Source organism: Volvox carteri (assembly GCF_000143455.1).
Source record: "Volvox carteri f. nagariensis unplaced genomic scaffold VOLCAscaffold_26, whole genome shotgun sequence".
Classification (NCBI taxonomy): domain Eukaryota; kingdom Viridiplantae; phylum Chlorophyta; class Chlorophyceae; order Chlamydomonadales; family Volvocaceae; genus Volvox; species Volvox carteri.
In genome coordinates, this window is record NW_003307569.1 from 950020 (window position 1) to 971672 (window position 21653).

The window sequence follows — 21653 nt, forward strand, 5'->3', positions numbered from 1 at the left end:
AGATAGCCTTGCCAAATGGAAACAAAGTGCGGTGGTTGTTCGATTAAGGCGAATGGTAGAAAGTACGGTATTGCGGGCCTGACGTAATACAAGACAGATAAGATGCAAGTAATGGCGGTTTCCAAAATTGGCCTCAACTCCAATCCCCTATACAGAGGGCACTCCCATGCCAATTAACACTAAACCACGCTAAAACGCAGCTTGGCTACATAAAGCGCAACCATGTCCTAAAAGCAGTCGTACAAATCTCCCCTGTCTAGCAATACACAACGGCACACGATAGAATCGCCATGCATCTTCCACGGAACATGCCCTCTTTGCCCTGGAGAGCGGCGACACTTCTCTTACGCCACGCAGCTCCACATAAGTCAACAGAGCTAGTTGCTACAGCCGATACACCAATCCAGTTAGGTGCCACCTTAACGATAAATTAGTTTGCCAATAACAGCCGTCTCTCACGCTCTCATCCAGATTTCCACTCCAAAATGATCGCTTCGAGAGTTGTGTCGTGATGCAGTGGGAAGCCTTGGCTTCACCAATGATGTGCGAGTATAATAGACGGGGAAGTATAGAGGTGGACACACATCGCGCTTGTGCTCTACCTTCAAAGTATTGTAAGGTACGGCGAAAACAGCGGACGACGTGACAGCGTTCCCGAAGCATGTCTATCATGCATGCACGTTTATCAATACCTCAGCATGGCTCACTACAAAAAGACGACTTGTCTAATCGCATGGCGTCTGACCTAATCCGGTATGCACGATAGGAGACTGCTCCCGTAACATAGCGCAGTGAAGGTGAGGCTCGCAGGGTAACCGAAGGCAAAAGTCGCGTGATGGCGACTGTGTCCCACAGGCCCTTCGACAACATCCTGCGATAAGAAAGGCGCTCGGAAGCAACGTTCGAACAGGTCTCACTATACCATGCTCCTCAACCCGTCCGTTCGGACATGAACGCACGGAACACGCCTCTAAGCATCCATCGTGCCTCCCAATCTTATATGGCCGAACACGTGCACATCTGTGCAATACTACACAACAACCGCTTTCCTCTGCGGACATAACACCCCTAAGCGGCGGCAGCGACGACGCGCCTTCCTGCCTTTTCTGTCACATACTTAACGTCACTTGTGATATACAGCAGTGTCTGCAAAGAACAGAACTAAGTTTCAGAGAGGGCTCCTAAAACTCGGGCTGGTCTGCCGCCTCCACCACCTCCGTCCCCTATAGAAATTAGACAGCGAAATTCCTCTTAGGCCTGTTCAACCCACAGCAATAAATCCATAGCAAACAAAACCATCTTCTCTTAATCGCAACCGTGGCAATGCCAACTGCAATAACAATCGACAGCCTGAAGGTGCATGCCATACCATAATGCCAGCACTGCACTCCAAGTTCTCCCATTCTGCGCATTTTCCTCCATTCCGATCACGCACCAAATGCAGGGACTTGGACCCTAAAGGTCCCTTTATCCTACTCACTCCAAGCCCCTTCGCTGCTCCACCATGTGAACCCGAGCCACGGCACTTCCCACGCTCACATCAAGCCGCCAAGCCGTCCAGCCCCAGCAGCGACACAGGGGCTCCGGAGCATAGAGGGAAACTGATAACGGCGGCATGTTTCCATCTTCGCCCTGACACACTAGTGTTATATGATCCCCCGGCTAGGGCGTCACCAGGTAGAATGCCAGCCAGGACCACGCACGCATGCAAGTACACGCACATACACTACGCGTACACGAATACACCATTTATTCACGCAACGCCCTCATCCGCAGCCGCACTGCCGCACTACGACACTTTTTTATTGCCATCCGGGCTGGCTGGGCATTGGGCATTGAGCACGGCGGCCAAAAGCAGGGGTGGCCCAGCCCAACCCACGCTCGCCTCCCCATCCCGCAGCTCCCCATCCTGCCGCCTCACGCAGCCAGCCCGATTTATGGGACCCCACCTTCAACTGGCGTGGCGCTTGGATCTCGTTGAGGTGCGGCCAGGCTTCCGTCCATCAGTTCCCTTCGTCCGCGCTTCTCTCTGGCATCTCCTGGAGTTACTCTGGCATCTCCCATCCCCATGGCCACCTATCCCCCAAACCAACCGGACCCTCTGTAAGATCCGCCATGTAGTAGCCCTCCCCAATGCCCAGAAGATGCCGCAATCCAGATGCCCGATCCAGACCAGCTCCGCTCCGTGCTGAAGCAGGAGCGTCGACAACCAGGCGCCCAGCAGCAGCCTCGGCGTGCAGCAGGCACGGCACCGCACCCCCCCATTCCTACCTCTTTTGACACTCTCGCCCCCACTCGCTCTCAACCCACTCTCTCTCTCTCTCCCTCTCTCTCTCTCTCTCTCTCTCTCTCTCTCTCTCTCTCTCCCCTCGCACTCCGTTAGCAAATGACGCAACCGCACGACGGCGCCGGGGTCTGCGGCTGCGGCGCGTATCGATCCTGCAGCAGCTTCAGTGTCTCCACCACATCGGCCATGTTGGGTCGGGAACACGGATCGTCCGCCCAGCAAGCGCTGATCAGTTCGTAAAGAGGCTCAGGCATGGCCACCGGCTTGGGCGGCCGGTAGCCCTCTGCCACGTATTGTGCGTACCCCTGGGGGGGACGCCAGGCGCCGGGGAGGGGGCGCCAGAGGCGCCAGGTGCGGAGAAAGAGTGGATGAATGAATGAATGATTGGGTGGACGAGTGAAATGAATGAGAAAGTTGGTGCGTGTGGATTAGGATCTTAGGAGGCAACGAACCGAGTCAAGAACGGTTGATGGATGGAGGGATATGGGTGCGACACCCTAGGCGACCTGGCAGTGACATGTTTTGCACCCTCAGAGGGTTATAGGGGAAAGGTGTTTCTACAGCGAAGGTGCTTGGGTGCTTGGGTGGGTGGCTGTTCTCACCTCAGGCGTATCCATGCCTTTGAGTCGAAGCTCCCGCAAATTGAGCTGCCAAGTGAGGGGAGCCACAACAGGGAGTAGGCAAGTCAGCGGGAAGCGAATTTGACGATACGAGACAAGCAGAGTCTAAGCTGCGAGATAGCAACAAGGTATAATCGCTCTCCTCCTTTACTGAACATGCGAATGAAACACTTGAACGTAACCAAGCCCCACCGCGTGCAAACACACAGCAACACAAACATATACAGACACATAATCATGATGAAACAACGAAGCCCAACAATCACGCACACCAAACATAGCGGTGCAAAACTTCAGCAGCAGAACACACTGAGGCAGGCAAATGCAGAAATTTTCAGGGCGTCTAGTACCCCCCCCCGCCATACCGCGGAGACAAGCAGCAGCGTCCTTGAAAAGACCTCGTACATGAGCACTCCGAAGCTGAACACGTCGACTTTTTCATTGTACGGCATGTTACGGTGCACTTCCGGCGCCATGTACATGCATGACCCTAAAGATTGAAAGTTTTGGGCAGTTGTGAAGGGCGGTTGGGGGTTGCGCCTTGTAACTCCTGGACGGACCTAGAATTAGGCGGTATTTAGAGCGGGGTCGCAGTGGTCGTTATCCTCCACCTTCACCGGAGGACACGGCACTGTACCTAAAATTGTGTGTATAAATATACATACATATATACATATATATGTGTATGTATGTATACATATACACACACAGGTAACCCAGGCGGCAACAATTAATCCTGCTTCGTTGGATGGCACTGCTGCACTCCTCCAGGGAAGGGCATCGCTGTCGAGGGCACACACACACACACACACACACACACACACACACACACACACACACACACACACACACACACACACGACACGCACTCACCAGTCTGCCCAGTGAGCCGCCACACCCACTGAAAGTCCTGCTCATACCGACCCTGCCGTACAAAGGACACATGTCGTACGTTAGAAAGAGCGGGCCCCAGAGTATGGGAAGTGGCCCTGGTGGTCCTGCTGGGGACCAGCCAAGTGTTTGCGTCGTGAGGTGGCCACACCGGGGCACACCCACACACCCACCCACCCACACACACACACTCACACACACTTCCAGACCTAACAGAACACAGCCCCACCCAGCCCGATTTGGTGGTGCCACCGAGTTCTGTTTGCCAGATTGGTGACCTTGGGGCCGGGTCGGGTTGGGCCGTGCCCTAGCCGCCGATTCTGCGGCGGTGCGTTCTGGCGGGGCATGCCGGCGGTGGTCGTGGCGCCACACGCACCGGCCCCACCCACTTGTGCCTCCATGGCGAGGCTTCCAACCTGGCCCGCATCCGGAGATGCCTCAGTCCTGTTACAGTCCTCGTCGTCACATGGATCAAAAACAAAGACTTTTCACTTCCATCACCCACACAAGCCGCAACCCCGCGACCCCGCGACACAGACATGAAGAACATGAAAGGATGTAACCTCCTTGTCGGTGCACGGGATGATGGCGCTGAGCGCGGAGGACACTGGACAAGGCAACTCCCACCTCTGTCGGTGAGAGCCCTCCCGCTCCCCCCCGCGATGTATTCCCCCGACTGCCAGCTAGACGGCAGCTAGATAGCAGGGAAGCCCCCCAAAACTCGAAGGCCCCACCCCACCCTACCCCACCCCACGTGCGCGGACGTACATACGGACCTGCAGTAACGCAGCAATCGAGAACTGCGCGCCTCCGCCAACGGCGGCGACCGCACCAGCACCGCCACCGCCCGCCGCCACGCCGCCGCCGTCGGTGCCGCACTTCACGTAGCCGTTCCCCGTTCCGGACCGATTTGATCCGATGGACTTTGCAGACGACTGCCGCTCAACTAATGAGGTTCCGCCGCCGCCACCGCCGCCGCCGCCACTGTTGCCTCCGCCGCCGCCGCCTGCGGCGGCGGCGCCCTCGCCATGCGGCGACAGCGGCGGGGTCACGATTTGCGCATGCACACCACCTAGCGGTGGTGCCTGCGGCGGCGTGCTTGGGGCTGCGTGATTTCGAATGCGGCGACCCGCCGCCGACGTCACGACGCCGTCAGGACCGCTTTCCACGCCCGCCACCAGCGGCACCGCTTCATGCCCCGAGGCCCGACGCTCCCGCCCGCTGCCGCCGAACCCTTTTGCCTGGCCGTGGCCGTGGAGGTCCGTCGAGCCTGCTACTGCCGCTATCACTGCACCTGCTGCAGCCACCACTGCCGTGCTTGCCGCCTCCTCTCGGCCGCCGCCGCCGCCGCCACCGCCACCGCCGCCGCCGCTAGGCGACACTGTGGTGCTATCGACCATGCCGGAGCAGGAGGCAGTACGGCTGCCGCCGCCGCCGCCACCGGAGGCGGTCGCCGCCGCTGACTGCGCGTGCAACTTTGCGACGGCGATAATTGGAGGGAGCTTTGTGGTGGACGACGTCCTCAAGACGCGGAGCTGCTGTTGAGAATGGGTCTGCTGCTGCTGTTGCTGCTGCTGCTGCTGCTGGTGATGAAGGTAATGATGGGGGTCGTCGGGGTGTTTGGTGCTGTGTGTCGCAGCATGAGCTGCGTTGGCGGCCGCGGCCGCGGTGATGGAGGTTGTGATGGAAGGTTCCCGAATGATCCGGCCGCTGTCGACCTCCGAGGGCGGAGACTCCGCTGCAGCAACAGGTGACATGACATGACATGACATGGGAGGAGACGGCGAGCAGGCAGGCAACACGTGTTGTGATTTATGCCGGGAACGCGGATTAGGACTCTCTCTCTCTCTCACTCACTCACACACACACACACACACACACACACACACACGCACACATAAACACACACACACACACGCACACATAAACAAACACACACACACGCACACATAAACACACACACACACGCTGATATTCCTTCTCACTTACGCCAACGTGGATTTCCAAATGGCTCATATTGCAACCTCGGGGGGTTGATCCGCACCCCGACCAAGTGACGCAAAACGGACGGCAACACCAGTTCAGTTCAGTTCAGTGACCCGAACACACACCCACACACACCCCTCAAAGCCCCCATCGCCCTGCCGCCTAGCTCATTCAGTACCACCACACAAGGACGCAGGCATGCGCAACGCATTGGACCCACCATCCTCAACTAACACCGGCCCAGTCGCAGGCGGCGTCACCGGTGTCGGTTGCGGCGCCGACATGCGCACCAGAGTGCCGTTGCGCTCCGTCACATGCCGTGTCAGCCGCGCCGCCGCCGCCGCGATAGCCGCGTCACCGCCGCCGCCGCCGCCACTGCCGCCTCCCGCTGCGTAGTGTTCGTCCGCGACCATTCGCAGCCGTACGGATCCCGTATTCAGCATGTCCGCCTGCACAAGTAGTACCATAGCGGGGCCGCGAGTGGCGGTATTGATTGGTTCCTGAATAGGCACGTGAATGCGTGAAGTCCCAAATCCCGACCACCACCCCTACATATCACACGCTCAAACCAACCAACAATGGCCATTTACCCACATTGGCCCCATCAGCTCGTTTGCCTACCACATCAGCACCACCGAGCTCACCAAACAGCACCGAGCTCACCAGATCACCCCTACCCTACCCTACCCTACCCTACCCTACCCCACCTGCAGCTGCGCGCTGGCTCCCGGGCTCAAGCCCCCCGGCGACGAGTCACCCGCACAGGACCCGGGTCGTGTAGGTCCCCCATGCAAGCTGTTCGGCAAACTGCTGAACGCAGGCGCACCAGGAGCCCTGCCAAGGCCACCTCCGCCGCTGCCGCCGCCGCCGCCGGCCGCCGTCACCGCCGTTGCTGCGTCCTGGCTGGCCCGCCGCTGGTGCTGCCGCCGCTGCTCCTGCTGCTGCATTAGCATGGCGGCGTAGCCGGCGGTGTTGCCGTGGTACGACGCCTCCTCATTCAGTGGGACGAGCGTGCCGAAGGAACCCGGCGTCGCCGGCGCTAGGCTGCTCCTGGTCTTCGGACCCCATGCCGCGATGCCGGCGGCGGCGGCGGCGCCGTCGATGCTGCTGCTGCGGCTTGCAGCGGCGGCGGCGCCGGGTGTTGAAGGGCCGCCTGCCGGGCTGGAGGAGTCGCCGCCCGCTGCGGCGGCGCTGAGGCTGGCGACGTCCAGGGATATCCTCCGCAGCGCTGCGGGCCCCGGGAGGGCCGCCACGGTGGGTGCGGGCAGCTCGTCCATCAGGTAGAAGATCTTACCTGCGCACATGCACATACAACATACAAAAACAGATACAAAAACACACCACGCATGCGATAATGCGGTGATGATGAAACCGACGTCGTGCACCACTGCCCACCGTAACAATGCCAGCCAGCCAGCCAGCCAGCAATACCACACAATAGGTTAGCTGTGTAGCGGTTGTTGAGCTGTTGTAGGTACAACCCCGGCACTCGCCTGACATTTTCATTCCCTTTGTGCACCCGGACATGTTGTCTTTTAGATATGAAAAGTAAAAACAATACCATTTCCAATACCGTTGTTTTTTTTCACAACCACCATAGCGCCCGCGGAGCTCCGCGCACCCACACCACCCACCCGGCTCGTGTGTGCTGTCATTGTAGTACGTTGAGACACTGGGGACTGCCAGGGTGCGGCCACCACCACCGCCACCACCACCACTGGCACCCCCCACGGAGCCCCGGGCTATGGAGCTGGTGGAGCAGCGACCCAGACCCAGACCGTCCCCCGTTCCGGTGCCCCCGGGGGCATTGGCGCTCACGCTGCGCCGCCGCAACATCGGGTTCTTGCCGTCCAGAGCCTGCTCATCATGTAAGGGTATGTGCGTGTATGTATGTATGTATGTATGTATGTATGTATGCGCGCCAAGGGGAGAGGAAACAGGAAAGGAAGGGAGGCAGAACTCGTAGGCAAGTTGTAAGGGCAATCATTTGCCGACTCTCCCTACTGCCGACTTTCAACTGCCAGAAGTACAAAAACCCAAGACCAGACAGGAAGGGAGGGGAGGAGAGAAGGGAGGGGGTGGAAAGGGAGGGGTACGGCGAAGCATAGAAGATTGACGAGAAGAAAAAGCTACTCTATAAGACCAGACCAACGCTGTAGGAGAAGGGAGGAGGGGAGGAGAAGGGGGAAAGACGAACCACGAACGAGCGAAGCTGCTGGAGAGGGGAGAGGGGCCGCCCGTCCCGTCCCTGTCCCTGTCCCGACCACCCGCCCACCGCCATGAGACCGAAGTCCATCAGCTTGGCTGTGGGTCGCCCCGCCTCGTCCACCGACAACAACACGTTGTCCGCCTTGACGTCGCGATGCATCACCTGGGCCCGGCCCCGCAACAACACAGGAAACCAACAGCGACATAAACACAGCATCATAAGATCAGCATCATAGCAATAACAAAAAAAGACTGCAGAAAGGTAACAGTGACAGCAAATGCGATCGTGTTGTCGGTGAGACGGTTGATGCGGTTGTTTTGTCGTACTAAATGCGTGATTCTAAAAAAGGACGCAACCCTTCTCCCCACTTCCCTCTCTCCTTCTTTACCCCGTCTTCCTAGTTCCATGTTCCCTCCGACCTCTCCTTCCCTTCTTCCACACCTTTCCTTTCTTCCACAACCTCACCCCCTTCCCCCCCTTCCACACACACACACACTCTGTGCCACTCGACGTCGTACCGGTCGCGGGGCGTTGTGCAAATAGCTGAGCGCCTCAGCCACATCGCGAACCCAGCAGAAGCCCTGCCAGGACGGGTGGCCGGACGGATGGCCAATGGTTGCGGTTAGTTGGGGTTGGTTGGTGGGTACCGTTCAATGGCTGCTGTTGGCGACTACCGTTTATTCACTTATGTCGGAGTCCTGGCGCAGCAGTTTCTGCCGTACTGCTGTGAATCATTGTGAGGTGCCCTCTCCCCCCTTTTGAGGAGGGCAACATGGTAAGCGAGGGAGACAAAGGATCAACTGGCAACGTCAAAAGCACATCCTCTGCTATCCCTCCATGCAAAAGGCGGAAAAAGGAAAAGGCGAGGGGGGCGGTGCGCGAGACCGGAACTTGAGAAGACCAGAACGTTACGGGAGAGTGAAATGGTAGAGAGTCTGGATGAACAACGGCGCCTGGCGGTACAGCACCGGGCCAAAACCAGCGCCTCGCTCTTCATGCACGCAGTCTTTCCCTTGGGGCGGCTGGGCAGCAGCCCCTCTGTGGCCAGTGTCGTCAGGCCCGGTCAGATACTTGTAACCTTCGCACACAGACACACACACACACACACACAGACACACACGATTTCGTCACTGCACAGCGAAACCTCCCGCCCAACAAGATATCCTCTTCCCAATATGCGCGACCCTTCGCCCTTCGCATACTCGGCGACGTCGCTTTCGCCATTTCGCCGACATATGTACAGCACAGTACGGCACCCACCTCATAGTCGGTGTACGCCTTGCGGTTCTGGGACATCTGCTTCATCATGAGCGCCGCCAACGAGCCCCCCTGTTGGGAAACGAGGAAACAAAAAAGGAAGAAAGGAAGAACCGGGGTGTCACATTAATAAATCGGAGGCAATATAAGGCGGTGGATGGATGGGGGAACATCTGAACGAGGTGACGCCACCCCGGAATCAACTGACGGCTGACGGCTCAGTCAGCCACCGGACCGTTGGCAGTTCGCAGCCGGTGCTTGCCGCAAAAAGCCATACGATACGGCCCTTTCACACCGGCCAATGCGCCTGCCTTGAGCTCCATAGCGCTCCGCATCCTCCTAGCCGTTAGCCTGGGTCCTGTCCCCTTCCCTCCTCTCCCCTTCCCTCCTCTCCTCTTCCCTCCTCTCCCCTCCCCATCCCTCCCCTTCCCTCCTCTCCCCTCCCCTCCCCTTCCCTTCCCTCCTGTCGGCAGTTGTCTCTTTGACTTCAGCACACAGCTCCCCTCCCTCTTCCCTCCGCGCCCCCACCCACCCACCCCGATGTACTCGAGCACCAAGGCCCAGGTGCTACTGCGGTGACCAAGCGCCTCAATGCCAGGGAAGTCCGCCGGCAGCTGGCAGACGGCGTAACACTTGACAATGTTCCTGCGAAGTGTTGAGGATTTGGGTTTCGTGGTTTGCTGGTTGAGCTCTGGGTGCTGTGGTTACGGTTGTTGTTATTGTTGTTGTTGTGGGTTACACTCGGGATTTGGGTTAGAAAGGAATGGGCCCTTGTGGTACTCCGTAGGTGGGCAAAGCTAGTTACGCTTCGGGAAGCTATTTACGCGCGGAGAGAGAGTGGCGCCACCGCAGCGGGCAAAGGGGTCCCAAGAGGAGGTTAGGTTGGGTAGCGGGAGAGGGAGAAGGGGAGTCCGCGACATGGGCTGATTGCGTAACGTGGTAGGTAGGCGGCAATCCTATAAGTGAAGGGTTGGGGGTTGGGCGCCGTTGAAAGGTTTGGTCGATGCATTCTAGCCGTTCTGGTCCTAGACGGCTGATTCTATTAAGTCATTAAGACCATAGAGCACCCGAGTGGTGGGCGGCCATAAGCCCCCACTGAGCAAACCCCTTCCTTATCGTGCTTTCCACGAAGCCTCTTTCCTTCGCAAGGCCGTTCCCCCGCCCCAAACTAATTCATCTGCCTGCGTGGAGTTGCCTGGAGCGATTTACGGCAAGCGCGGCGGTCCGCCCGCCTCCAGGCCCACCCAGCGTCTCAAGTCCCATGACTGTGGGTAGTGATCCCCCGCAAAGTCAAGTTTGCAAAGACAAGTCCGGTCGCTAAAGCTGAAATAGTGCCGCCCGCAGAAAAAGCGCCCGTTGCTCACTTGTGCGTGCATCGGGACATGTACTGTCCTTCGCGCAGCATAAGCTTAACCTGGAGGCTTTCTGGACTCGAGTGTTCCGCAAGGATTACCTTCACTGCAACCTGATTGTCAACATGTGGGATATAGCAAAAGGTGGACGAGTAACACGTGGGCGTGACGCATTTATAACATAGACGTTGACCGCCAAATGCGCGCAAAACCTAAACGTTGTCTATAGTCTTACCTCTTCCCCTTTGTAGGTGCCCAAGTAAACGGCTGCGAAACCGCCCTTGCCCACCAATTTCTTGAGTACCAGCTGGTTCCGCAGTTCGTCGGCAGTCACAGCCGCAACTTCGTCCTTTCTGCCCTTTGCAGAACTCATTATGTCTTAACCGCGAGTAGAGTCGCGACGCCGCCGGCTATGTGTTTAGAGAAAAATGTTTGCAGCGATGCAGCGCGCGTAGTAAATGCAATGTATAACTGAAAAACTAGATGAGCGCTGCAAACAAGGGCAGCTCGCAAGGAAGACTGCTCTATAAGATGAATATGCGAAGTTCGAGGCCGCTCAGGCCCGCTGCGACAGGTAAAGCTGCTCTGATTGGCCTGGACGTATAATGTGTTATTAGTATCTTTACATGGTCAAAGGTATGTCGCATGGAGAAAAACTGGTAAAGTGAAGTGTCAGCTGCGCTATGCCTCTTGTTCTCTTAGCCAGGCCATTCCTACATGGCTGGCTTGATGCATTATGAACACTGTGTGCAGATGCCGAAAGCATACCGCTATCAGGGTACGGGGCAGCTACAACAACCGTCAAAACGGTTGACAGGGGCGAGGGACGACAGGGATGAAGAATGGACGAATTTCCTTTGATCTAAATTCCTAAATAATAGGAACGTGCTATAATCCCAAATCCAGCAGCCGAGGCACTACGCGCTGGAAAGGAGCATACTAATGACAAGTTCCAAAGCCATCGATACGCATATTCCCACCCGAAGGTGTCCAGAGCTCCGGCAGTACACCACCAGAACCAAATGACCATAGGCGCATTGAGACATCCTGACATCCAGCCACAAATCCCCATTCATCGGCCGCCAACGTGTGCACCTGGTTCACAACATGACCAGATACTGTCGCACGAAAGCTTCCGCCACCAACGCAAGTTGCAAGGTCAGACTTCGAAACGCCTGCCTGGCTAGTCCCGTCGCTCGGCCTCTTCCCATCGCTTGCAGCCACGTCCCACACGGCGACCATCTGGCAGCCACAGCAGCACGAGAAAAAATTTACGGGTAGTTGAAGCTTAATTGAGCAGAACAGGGACACTGTAAGCTGCAGGTTTATGGAGCATGGAGCGAGAGAAATCACTGAAAGCACTGAGGTCTTCCCACATGCACTCGCCGGGCCCCATCCAATATGCCCCTGAGCTTCGGCGATGGTAGGGGTCCTTGTAAGCTGGAGGAGGACACTGCACGACTCTCCCATCCCCCAAATCTCCCCCTCACCCCGCATTTCCCCTTCTTTCCGCTCTCCCCGAGCTCCCCCATGTCCGCATCCCTCCAACCCGGACGCACCTGCATAGTGTCGGTACGCGACAGGCAGACCAGTCCGTCTTTGCTACAGCTCAGTACGAGCGTATTGCCCAGAAGTACTACATCCCGAACCCACTCGCTGTGCCGCATGACGGCCTGCAGCTGCGGCGGCGGTACTTTTGACGTGGCTGCTTCAGCTTTACAGCCCTCGCCGGCTGCTGCTGCTGCTGCTGCTGCTGCTGTCACTGCCGCCGCTGCTGCAGGCGCAGCCAGTTCGGCTGGGCGGCTCCGAAGCCAGGGCGAGCACGGGGACTGCTGCTGGCGACGACGATGCAGATCGCCTGCAAGCCGTACGGCAGGCCTGCCCGCCGCAAGGTTTTCCAACGCTGCCACCGCTGCCGCGCCGTCAAAGCCCCGGCGGCGGAAACGGCGACGGAACGAAAGGCTACAGTCCTCGTTGTCACTGCTACTGCTCCCGCTGGCACTAGTGTCGCTGCCGCCAGAGCCACTGCCGCGTCGGCTGCATTCGTACGGCGTGTTGTCCAGGCCAGGACGGCGCCGGGGACGTAGCCAGCATGGCCACCGAGGGCCCGGCGGAATTCGGACTGTAGACGAGCCTGAGCCAGCTGTAGAGTTTAAAGGAGCAGCCACAGTAGCAGTAGCAGTAGTCGCAGTAGCAGCAGTAGCAATATCAGAAGACCAGCCTGCCGTGGCTGCCGCTGTTGGCTGGGCTTTTGGATGTGAAAAAGCTGAAACAGAGCCCCGAAACCAAGGAATAGGCCCCTGTGTGCTCCACAAGTATACACTGCCCTGTCAGGTTTGGGTGGAGTTTGATGGATTGGAGCCGCGATTATGCACTAAGCTCAGTAAGCACTAGTAAACACTGTAACAAGCACTGCTGTATGTTTGTTACCTTCCTTAAAAGAGAATTAGTCGGCGGATGCGGATCAGTCCTCACCTCCAGGTCTCCGGCCACTAAAGTGTGGCCATGCATGGACACGCATGTACAGGCGCTGCCGTGCTCGTCCAGTTTATGCCGTACTGCCCCAGCCCGCAAGTCCCACACGTAGATGCAACCGTTGGCGCACGCCGCCGCCAGCGCATCGCCGTACACCGACACGCCGTACACCGCACCGGGCGGCGGCTCCTGCAGCCCCACCAGCATCTGCTGTGCGGGTCCGGACTGCCGTACGTCGTACAAACAGAGCCGGCCGATGGAAGTGCCGCACACGACGGCCATGGGGCTGGGCGCCGACGCCGCTGCCCCGGGGGATGCCGTACCTGTTGCCCCATACACACTGCCCCCCATGGTTTCGAAGCGGCCTCCCGTGCTGGAGCCGTTGGCAGCAGTGCCGTCGCTGCCGCCATCCGCCGCGTACTGCCCCGCTGCAGCAGCAGCGGCCGGCAGCGGCGGCGGCGGAAGCACACAACCCATAGGCGCTGGGGGAGACGGGTGGGGTCGCCAAACTGCCACTGCATTAACCCATTGACGCCCGCCTGCTCATGAATACACACACATGCGCACGCGTGTTAAAAAATAATATACATACCCGTCAAACTGATTTCCGGGACGCGAAGGAGTAAGGTACGGGGGGTTAAGGTTGGGAGTTGGTTGTTGGAAGTACGGCAAGATACCGTTGTGCCACAAAACCCCTATGCACAATAAAAGACAGTACCCAAAACTATAGATTATATCTGCGCTGCTACAGCCGGCCGACACCGACAAACAATCCTTCCGTGCCGGTGACCTCTGCCCAATCCAGTACGTGATCATGTACTTAGTTACTCCTGTTTCACGACTGCCGTACAGCACTCACCCTCTACAGTGTAGGTGCGCACGCAGGCCCCTGTTGTGAGATTCCAGCAGCGGATGGTACCGTCCCTGGAGCCCGAGAACGCCCTGCTGCAGCCACCAGCCGTACAGCTGTCAAGCCCATCGTACGCCAGCCGTACGGACGACACCGGGCCCGTGTGGCCGCGCAGGTAGTGCACCCAAGTACCGGGCCGGGCGCGATCCCAGTACTGCGGTACGGGGAGGGGGTTAATGTACGGCAATCAGTTGTACGATGTCGATTTCAGTTTCACAATGGCTCCTCACACACAGGCACGCCGTTCCTTGACTCATGCATACACATCCACACGCAGAGACACACACGCGCATGAGTTATAAGGGGTCATGTTGCCCTCCTATTGCTCGCGGAGTACCCTGTCACGATGAACCGCATAATTCGGTAGCGGGGGACAGGAAAAGACACAAAAGGAAAGGACCAGACAATCTCGCCGGCGCTTTCAAACAAACACTCTCTCTCTCACACACACACACACTTTCTCTCTCAAACATACACACACACGCTTACAAAACCCTCCAATCATTGCATCTTCATTGCTATTTCATTTACCACGAGACTCACACATCACAAGGTACTCGGTGCACTAGAGGAGCACACGATATATACCAGTACACAAACGCACGTGATGAAAACCATTGACATTTGCATGACTGACTACTAGGCTTATCTACTCCTCGCACCGCTTTCTCGTGTACGACGATCTTTTTATCGGCACCTCCGCAATCCCATCACCACCACTACCAACAACCCACACCGTTGAGGCCTACAGGCCAAACAGGCGGTCTTTCTCTTCAACCCCGCCACAACTCAGTGTTTTAGGGTTTTAGGGTTTAACCACCACTTAATCATTTGGACGTCGCCAGCTTTACGTCCCTTTACACTCTCTTTGCAAAATGTAGGTCCATCCCTGCAGACTAAAGAACCAAAGACGATTGTACTCCTGCAAACGCCAAATGTCGGCAACTCCTTTACTGGGGGAAAGGCAAAGGTTCCGTTAAGACGGACAACTTCGTAAATGCTTTGGACTTGCAGCTGGTGCTTTGCAATAAGTGTTTTTCCAACACACACCCAACCCTGGCTTCACCTGCCTTGACGTCCGCGTCCAATGACCCAGACAGTATATGCGAGGGACATATGTCCAGGGAGGTCAGCCAGCGTTCATGAGCTGCAGGCACCACCACAGGCGCCGTGCTCTCCCGGCCGCCCAGCCAGGCCCTCAGACTGCGCACATACACACCGTAGCTGCTTCGCCAGGAGTGGTGGCGGAGTAGCGGGAGGCCTGAGCTTGGGTTGCAGGGAGGTAGGGGGGTCATGTGCCGCACAAGTCACAAAAAACACCGATGGATGACGCCCAAAGCGCCAAGGAGCCGCCAGAGTTCAAATCAAGGTAATAGTACAACTGAATGAAACTTACGGACAGTGCGGGGAAGAAATTATCGGGGTTTGAATAAATGGAGGGAAGAGACGGGGTGCTATGGGCTTGGGTCAGGAGGTTCTGATGTGTGACTTCTTAGAGGACGCGGAACATCTTGTTGATTGGCTGTATCCCTGGATAATCGTTATGTGAAGGAGAGGTGTAGGAGAGGGCAGGGTGGATGCATGGGATGCGGTGCTTGGCGGCGTCTCTCCACAATAGCAGTTTCAAGCCCTTAATCCGCTTGTGCTCTTTGTGCGAGACCCATCCCAAGCCCAGGTGCAGGCGAATGTCCCTGGTGAACCCGTAATACCCCCCTGGGCTGGTCCGCTGACCGATGGAACCCGGCACGCACCCAACTCTACATGCATACAAGTTAGTCGTGTCCTTAAAGTTCGGTTGCTCACAATGCCAGCCGCGCCACAGCATATCATTAAGTAAGTCATTTCTCCAGGATCTGCAAGTTGATGATAACAAAGCTGCTGCTTGTGGACCTCCATGACGAGCGATGTTCTCAAGGCATTCTGTCGGAAGTGCCGGCCAAGGCCGGCCTTCTCCGGTGTCCATGTCCAACAGTTAAGAGCCCTTTGTTTATTGACGTTACAGCAGAATGGACGCGTCTGTACGTAACGCTACTAACAAACGATGCTGCTGCTTTTCTTGCCCGAATATAGTTGATATTGCTTGATTTGCCCAATCAACCCCTCCTAATTTAAGATAACGGATGTGTCACAAGTGCAAGTCGCTTCATGTAACAAGTGGAATTCACGACAAAACGCTGTACAAAAAACTGCGTTTGAGCCTATCTTTTGCTGAGACTTGGGAAACCCGCTTGTCAAAGCGTTCTCGTTCATGCGCGAAAGACACACTGCTGCTGCATTAAGAGCTTTCGTTGACATCTGGTCCAGGTGGATACCTGGGTACGACGAATCCGCAGCACGCACCCGTGCGTGTTCATCTTTCAGTTCCAGCTTACCAGGACAATTGTGCTTTGGTTCAAAATTTGGAATTCTCTTGAACGTTCTCGTTTCGTATTACAATATAGCTGGGGTTACCACTCTCCTGCCAGTAACGCCAGTGATAACCATAGCACCAGAATAATTTCGTTCAAAATGACACCCGATCATGCGTAACATCAAGTCAATCCACTTGCCTTGCGGTTTATGGCCGAAGGCCCAGCGGCGAAACCCGGATACGACTTTTCAACAATGACGCGAACCAACATACTTCTCTCTGGCCACTCGAACATTAGCAAAAAAGAAAATCCTTTAACACTTTAAAATCTTTTGTACCATCCAAACCAGGCAAAACGCTCAGTGCGGCGGTACAAATGTCACGATTTGTTGTTCCGAGGAAAGCTGCAGAGCGCAATGGATACCAAACCTTCACTGCGAAACAACCCCAACGCTAAGTAGCCGCTAGCCAAAATTTTGGAGCTTGCCTTCGAGGCTGTCGCTCGTACAGCTCCGCACTCCGCACCATGCGAGGAAGATGACGCCTTGCCAAGAATCAAAAAGTCCCCATCGAGGGCAGCATGGCTCTCGACCGAAAATGTCGGGATTACGATTTCTCATTAATCCTAACATCCTTTGACGCGGCGCCTCCGGACTTGTGCTTGTTTACCGGCGAGAGTACTCCTCCGGCAGCGACGAGCCCTCACGGCCAGCCAGCTCGGCACCTAATCGCAAATGGGTTGAAATGGTGGACAAAGGTCAGGGGAAGGGTAGCAAGTACAGCTTAGGCAAAACACAAGGTAAAAAGTACACCCGCAGTCTGTAAGCTAATTTACCAAGAAATGGTGACACCTCAGAACCCCGGCTTACCAGACAGGTAGGCATCGGCCAGCTGCACGCGCTTGACGTTCTCCTGCTCGTCAACCAGGGCGCGGCCGTACTTCAGCAGCACGTCCAGCGACATCGACACCTTAGGGAACGACACCTTCTGCCTGCCGTTGACCAGCTTGCTGCCGATGCCCTCAATGCCGACCTCGGCAATCCACTTGCGCACCTGTCGAGCAAATCATACGCAGGTACTGTATAAGAGACAGAAAACCGAAAAACTGGGGAACAAATAGCACAAACTTAGGCTAGTAATTGAAACCCCATCAACGTAGCTTTGTTATGCCAAGCTCAAAACTGTCGACAAACGCCATAACATGGACAGTCAAGCGCAGCCACGAAGCAGTGAGCAAGAAGAGTTCAGAAATTTTAGCACACAAACGTACACACCATGTCATCGTAGACGCGAGCGCGGAGGGCGCCGAAGAAATCAATGGATTGGCCAGGGAAGGTGTCGACCAGGCGCTCAACGTCGCCACGGCTGACGTTGTCCTCCTGGAAGATGCCCATGCACACACCAATGCGGTCCTCGCGGGTGGGGTTCCAGTAGTACCTGAGGGTTGTGTGTCCAGACGAGGTGGCACATGTGAAGCGTTGTGTAAAAATGATTACGTCGACCTATCCTCCAAGCCACCCATTCCACATTCAGCATGCAACGTTACTCAATGCACCCTAGACAGGTATCAAGCGTTGAACTCGATCAATTTCACCCCAGCATAAACCTAATCGCGTAATCACACGACACATGATTTTTCGAGAAAGCTCGGGATCATCGACATCTTCAGGCCAACCCAACCCTGCTGACCCAAATCAAAAATTGGCACACTCACTTCTCCATACGGCCATCACGAATGAGGGGAGCGTACAGGGTCGAGAAGTCGTTACCCGTGCAGACGATTGGCACGCGGGGGATCTCCTCGTTCTTGTAGACACCCGGCAGCTGCACGTTGGTCGGGTTATCGGCAATGTTCATCAGCGTTGCGTTGACCATCTGGTTGTTGACGGTGTACTGGGTGGTGTCACCCATACGGCCAGCACCAGCATCCAGATCGTTGATGAACAGGGAGCACATCTTGCCCTTCTTGATGATGTCGGACGCCTGCTCACAAAGGAAAGCAGTTGTGTGCATGTTACCAAGGCTCACTGCCGACGTCAAAGCGATTGGAACAAGCGTCTTATGCCTAGAGGACCACACGAATGGAGAAAAGTAAATATCGCTTCAGCACATGCGATAGGAAAAGGGTCTTTATTCTTTGGATAACTGAGAAGCCACGGGCCAGGAAGTGATCTACGACTTTAAATCCAGGGGACGAACCCACTTGTCAGTGGACATCAAGTCCGATTTTAAGGATGTTCCTTAAAATGTCAAGAAGGTAACTTCTTCTTGACAGAACAGGTAACATTGTCTTGACGAGGCAAAACCCTCCAACACACTAATGCTTCGGTTCATTCAAGGGCAGGACCTGTCCAACGCTTCCCACTCAGTACATATCCCATGGCGCGCATGATGGAGATCCCGTTTCAGATGTTGGCCCCAGTTTCGTAACGGAAGCAGGCTCGACCCCAGAGATTCAACTCACCTCCCGGTAGCGGGTGCGGATCAGCTTGGCAGGCTCACCAGCATTGCCGGACTCGAGCTCACCAGCCGACATGACAATGGGTGAGATGCCGAGCTTCTTGTACGCCAGAGCGCACTACAACAATGAACGGCAAGGACGAAAAGACACCAGTACGGCAAGGCAAGTATGCAACTGGACCCGTACGGTATCACAGCGAGTGCAGCACACGGAAAGGGGTCCTCTCCTTAACCCTAATCACGGCACAGTTCCGTTCCATTCCTTCCGAGCGTTTTTACGCAGGTCCAAGACAATGCTGGGGTGGTTTGATCTTAGCCGCACGAGATCAAGGTATTGTGTATCACCGTCCGTGGATGAATATGAAATCTCCCACTTAATTACCCGCTCCTCCACCTGACACAATTGACACTCCAGCTAAACCAACACGGCTACGGGAACTAAGCAAGGCAAGGCGTACCTGGAAAGTCTTGCCCTGACCCTTGCCACCCCAGATGCCGAGAATGAGTGGGACTTTAATCTTCGGCAGATCCATGAAGTTCTTAGCAATGTGGATGGTCATCTTGTCAAGGAAAGCCGGTGAGATGTAGAAACCATCCTCAATGTTGTTGAACGAGGCGCGGGCCTGGCTCAGGTACTCGGTGGACGACAGCACGGCGTTGTGCGTGCCACCGGCGCCGAAGCCACCCTGGAAGAGGTCGTCGACCATCTGGCGACCGCGGGTGATGTCTTGCTGTCGGGACAAAAGGAGAGAACGCAAGAAAATGTGGCGAACAAAGCGGAGTACATGGGAAAAGGCAAGGGTAATAGCACAAATCCCTGGCATGACCAAGCATGGAGGATAATAGTCTGTGCCGGCATAGGTCTTAGTACACCATTCATAAGACTTGCATCGAAGGCCATGGCTTCCCCATATCATGACTTTGCAGGCTCAATCCAGGTTAACGGAATCTGTGGGTGCCAAAAAAATAAACCTGTATATAACACAAAGCTTTTAGAAAACAGGTAGACACGCACCTGGTCGTCCGAGGTGTCAACATCGGCGTCGATATTGCGCCAGCGACCAACCTGAGAGCGGCTAGCAGCTACAACCTGAAGCTGAGCCTGCACCCAGATTAAAGGATGCCAATATGAAACCACGCATGAAGCGTTGAAGCCATGGTAAAGCCATGCAATTGCGAGTTCGTGCAAGCATCCTTCAAGTCGGCAACCTTACCCTGCGCACGCTACGTGCGGCGACGCGGGCGCTGCCCACGCGCTGGCCAGAGATGGCGCTGCAATGCGAGTCGCCAGGGGAGTTCGATCGTCGTCAGGACTTGACCATGCTTGTGTCAGCAACACGGGATGAAACGCAGCAATACAAATTCGCCCAGAGATCCTAATGACATACCTGCCCTTCATGGTGGTCTGCGGGCAGCAGATGCAGCGGGATGTGTCTGAGAACCAGACGTCGGCGATCGATTGTGCAGTCTAACAACCACTAAACAAGCATAAGCTTACCTGCATTTTCTTCAACGGAGACACAGCTGGGTCTAACGTTGAATCAAGATGCAAGAAAGTGCTTGGACATGGGACAAGGGAGCCAATAGTAGAATTTCAGCCCCTCGTCAGTGTCGTACTGCACGGCAAATTCACGAGGATTATCCTTATCCAGCACAAGCACTTGTCAAATGCATTTATGTGGTCTTCATCATTTCCTACTTATTAACTGTTTCCCAAGTGTGGCTTGCAGTATGGGCTCTCATACGTGCTTCTAAATTGTAACGAAAGAGGGTTTGTGACCCACATGGGTTCAGTGGGAACTTCCATGTTATCCATCATTGTTGCCTTTTATGGTTTTATAACCGGTTTGGGCTTTGCGTTGCGTTTCGCCTCTGAGGACACAAGTTCCCAATGTCGTCTGCACTTGGCGAAGGCTCTTAACCTTGCAATGCGGTTGTAGATCTCCCTGATCCAAATTTTATTTGCTTGGATTTGCTTTCTTCTCAAATTACCTCTGCAGCTGTTCCCACGGGACACTCCGCATCAGTCGCGACCTCTCTGCACGTTGGATCCATCCAGCCATGGCAAAATTTCCTCTTGCATGATGCATTCGACTGCAGACGCGGGTGTGGGGCAAGAGCCGTTAATCGGGCACTTTGCCAACGAACCCCTTAGACATTCCTCAGTTATGTCCTATAGCCTTCATGGCTTGCTGTACGGTTGCGTTCGGGGTGTCGGATAGGACAGGGCGAGGCGAAACCGGGGCTGCCAAGGGCCTTACACTACTGCAGAGTACTAATTGCTGCTCTCGGAGCGCCAGGGCGCGTGTGCGCCGAAGCGCGGTCTAGCGCCACACGGCGCGGTCTGAGCGCGCGCAGCGCTGTCCAGCGCGGCCACACCGGCACGGCCGAAAGAACTGACGCACAGCACTAGACAACTAAACGCAGCATTAATGACTGCGTCCACTGGTCACCCGCCCCGAGGGCAAACCTGAAGCGTCAGCGACGCACGAACCACACCCTGGCCAGCGGGGCTGGCCAGGCGACATTCCTAGCGCGCGACGATACTCTATAGGCACTTATTTGCCGTGCGGTAATCGCTGTACAGCTGCACGTCCGGCGCTCCGAGGGGACTGCCTAATCACCGGTCTCCAACTGGGCCGAGCCTGCCGCTTATAAACGAGGGACACTGAGGGCGGGGGGGGGGAAGTGAGAGCAACAATAATAATAAGCTCCAATAGTGTAGGCAGAATGCCGGAACTATGGAGCTGTCAGCTGAAATAGTAAATTCGAATTCTCAGCAAGCCATACGGCTGCCGTACATAACCTAGCTTAGAGGCTATACTCGCTTTGCTCCTGCCGCATCTAAGCTACAAT

General features: G+C 56.0%; 2 protein-coding genes across 2 annotated transcripts; both read right to left on the reverse strand.

Annotated features, from left to right (window-relative positions):
* Positions 1-2379: 2379 nt before the first annotated feature.
* VOLCADRAFT_61756 (uncharacterized protein) lies at positions 2380-3398 on the reverse strand (the record flags this gene model as incomplete). Its single annotated transcript, XM_002951924.1, has 2 exons — positions 2380-2592; positions 3258-3398. Coding segments are annotated over 2 exons (354 nt in total), but the record flags the coding sequence as incomplete, so codon positions are not given.
* A 13001-nt stretch (positions 3399-16399) lies between these two features.
* On the reverse strand, positions 16400-20344 carry VOLCADRAFT_105291 (uncharacterized protein). Its single transcript, XM_002951925.1, has 10 exons — positions 20296-20344; positions 20186-20202; positions 20012-20069; positions 19813-19899; positions 19256-19528; positions 18802-18915; positions 18052-18320; positions 17612-17774; positions 17207-17390; positions 16400-17061 (listed from the first exon to the last, which is right to left on the reverse strand). Exons 1-10 carry the CDS (start codon positions 20299-20301, stop codon positions 17003-17005), a joined length of 1230 nt encoding a protein of 409 aa, XP_002951971.1. The 5' UTR covers positions 20302-20344; the 3' UTR covers positions 16400-17002.
* Positions 20345-21653: the final 1309 nt, after the last annotated feature.

Bases quoted from the DNA above. Each gene is read 5' to 3' on its own strand.
- VOLCADRAFT_105291 (XM_002951925.1), bottom strand. The intron at 19,529-19,812 runs GTGCGTGTCTAC...TTGTCCCGACAG, and splicing joins TTGACACCTCGGACGACCAG to CAAGACATCACCCGCGGTCG. The intron at 17,062-17,206 runs GTAAGCCGGGGT...ATTTGCGATTAG, and splicing joins GGCCGATGCCTACCTGTCTG to GTGCCGAGCTGGCTGGCCGT.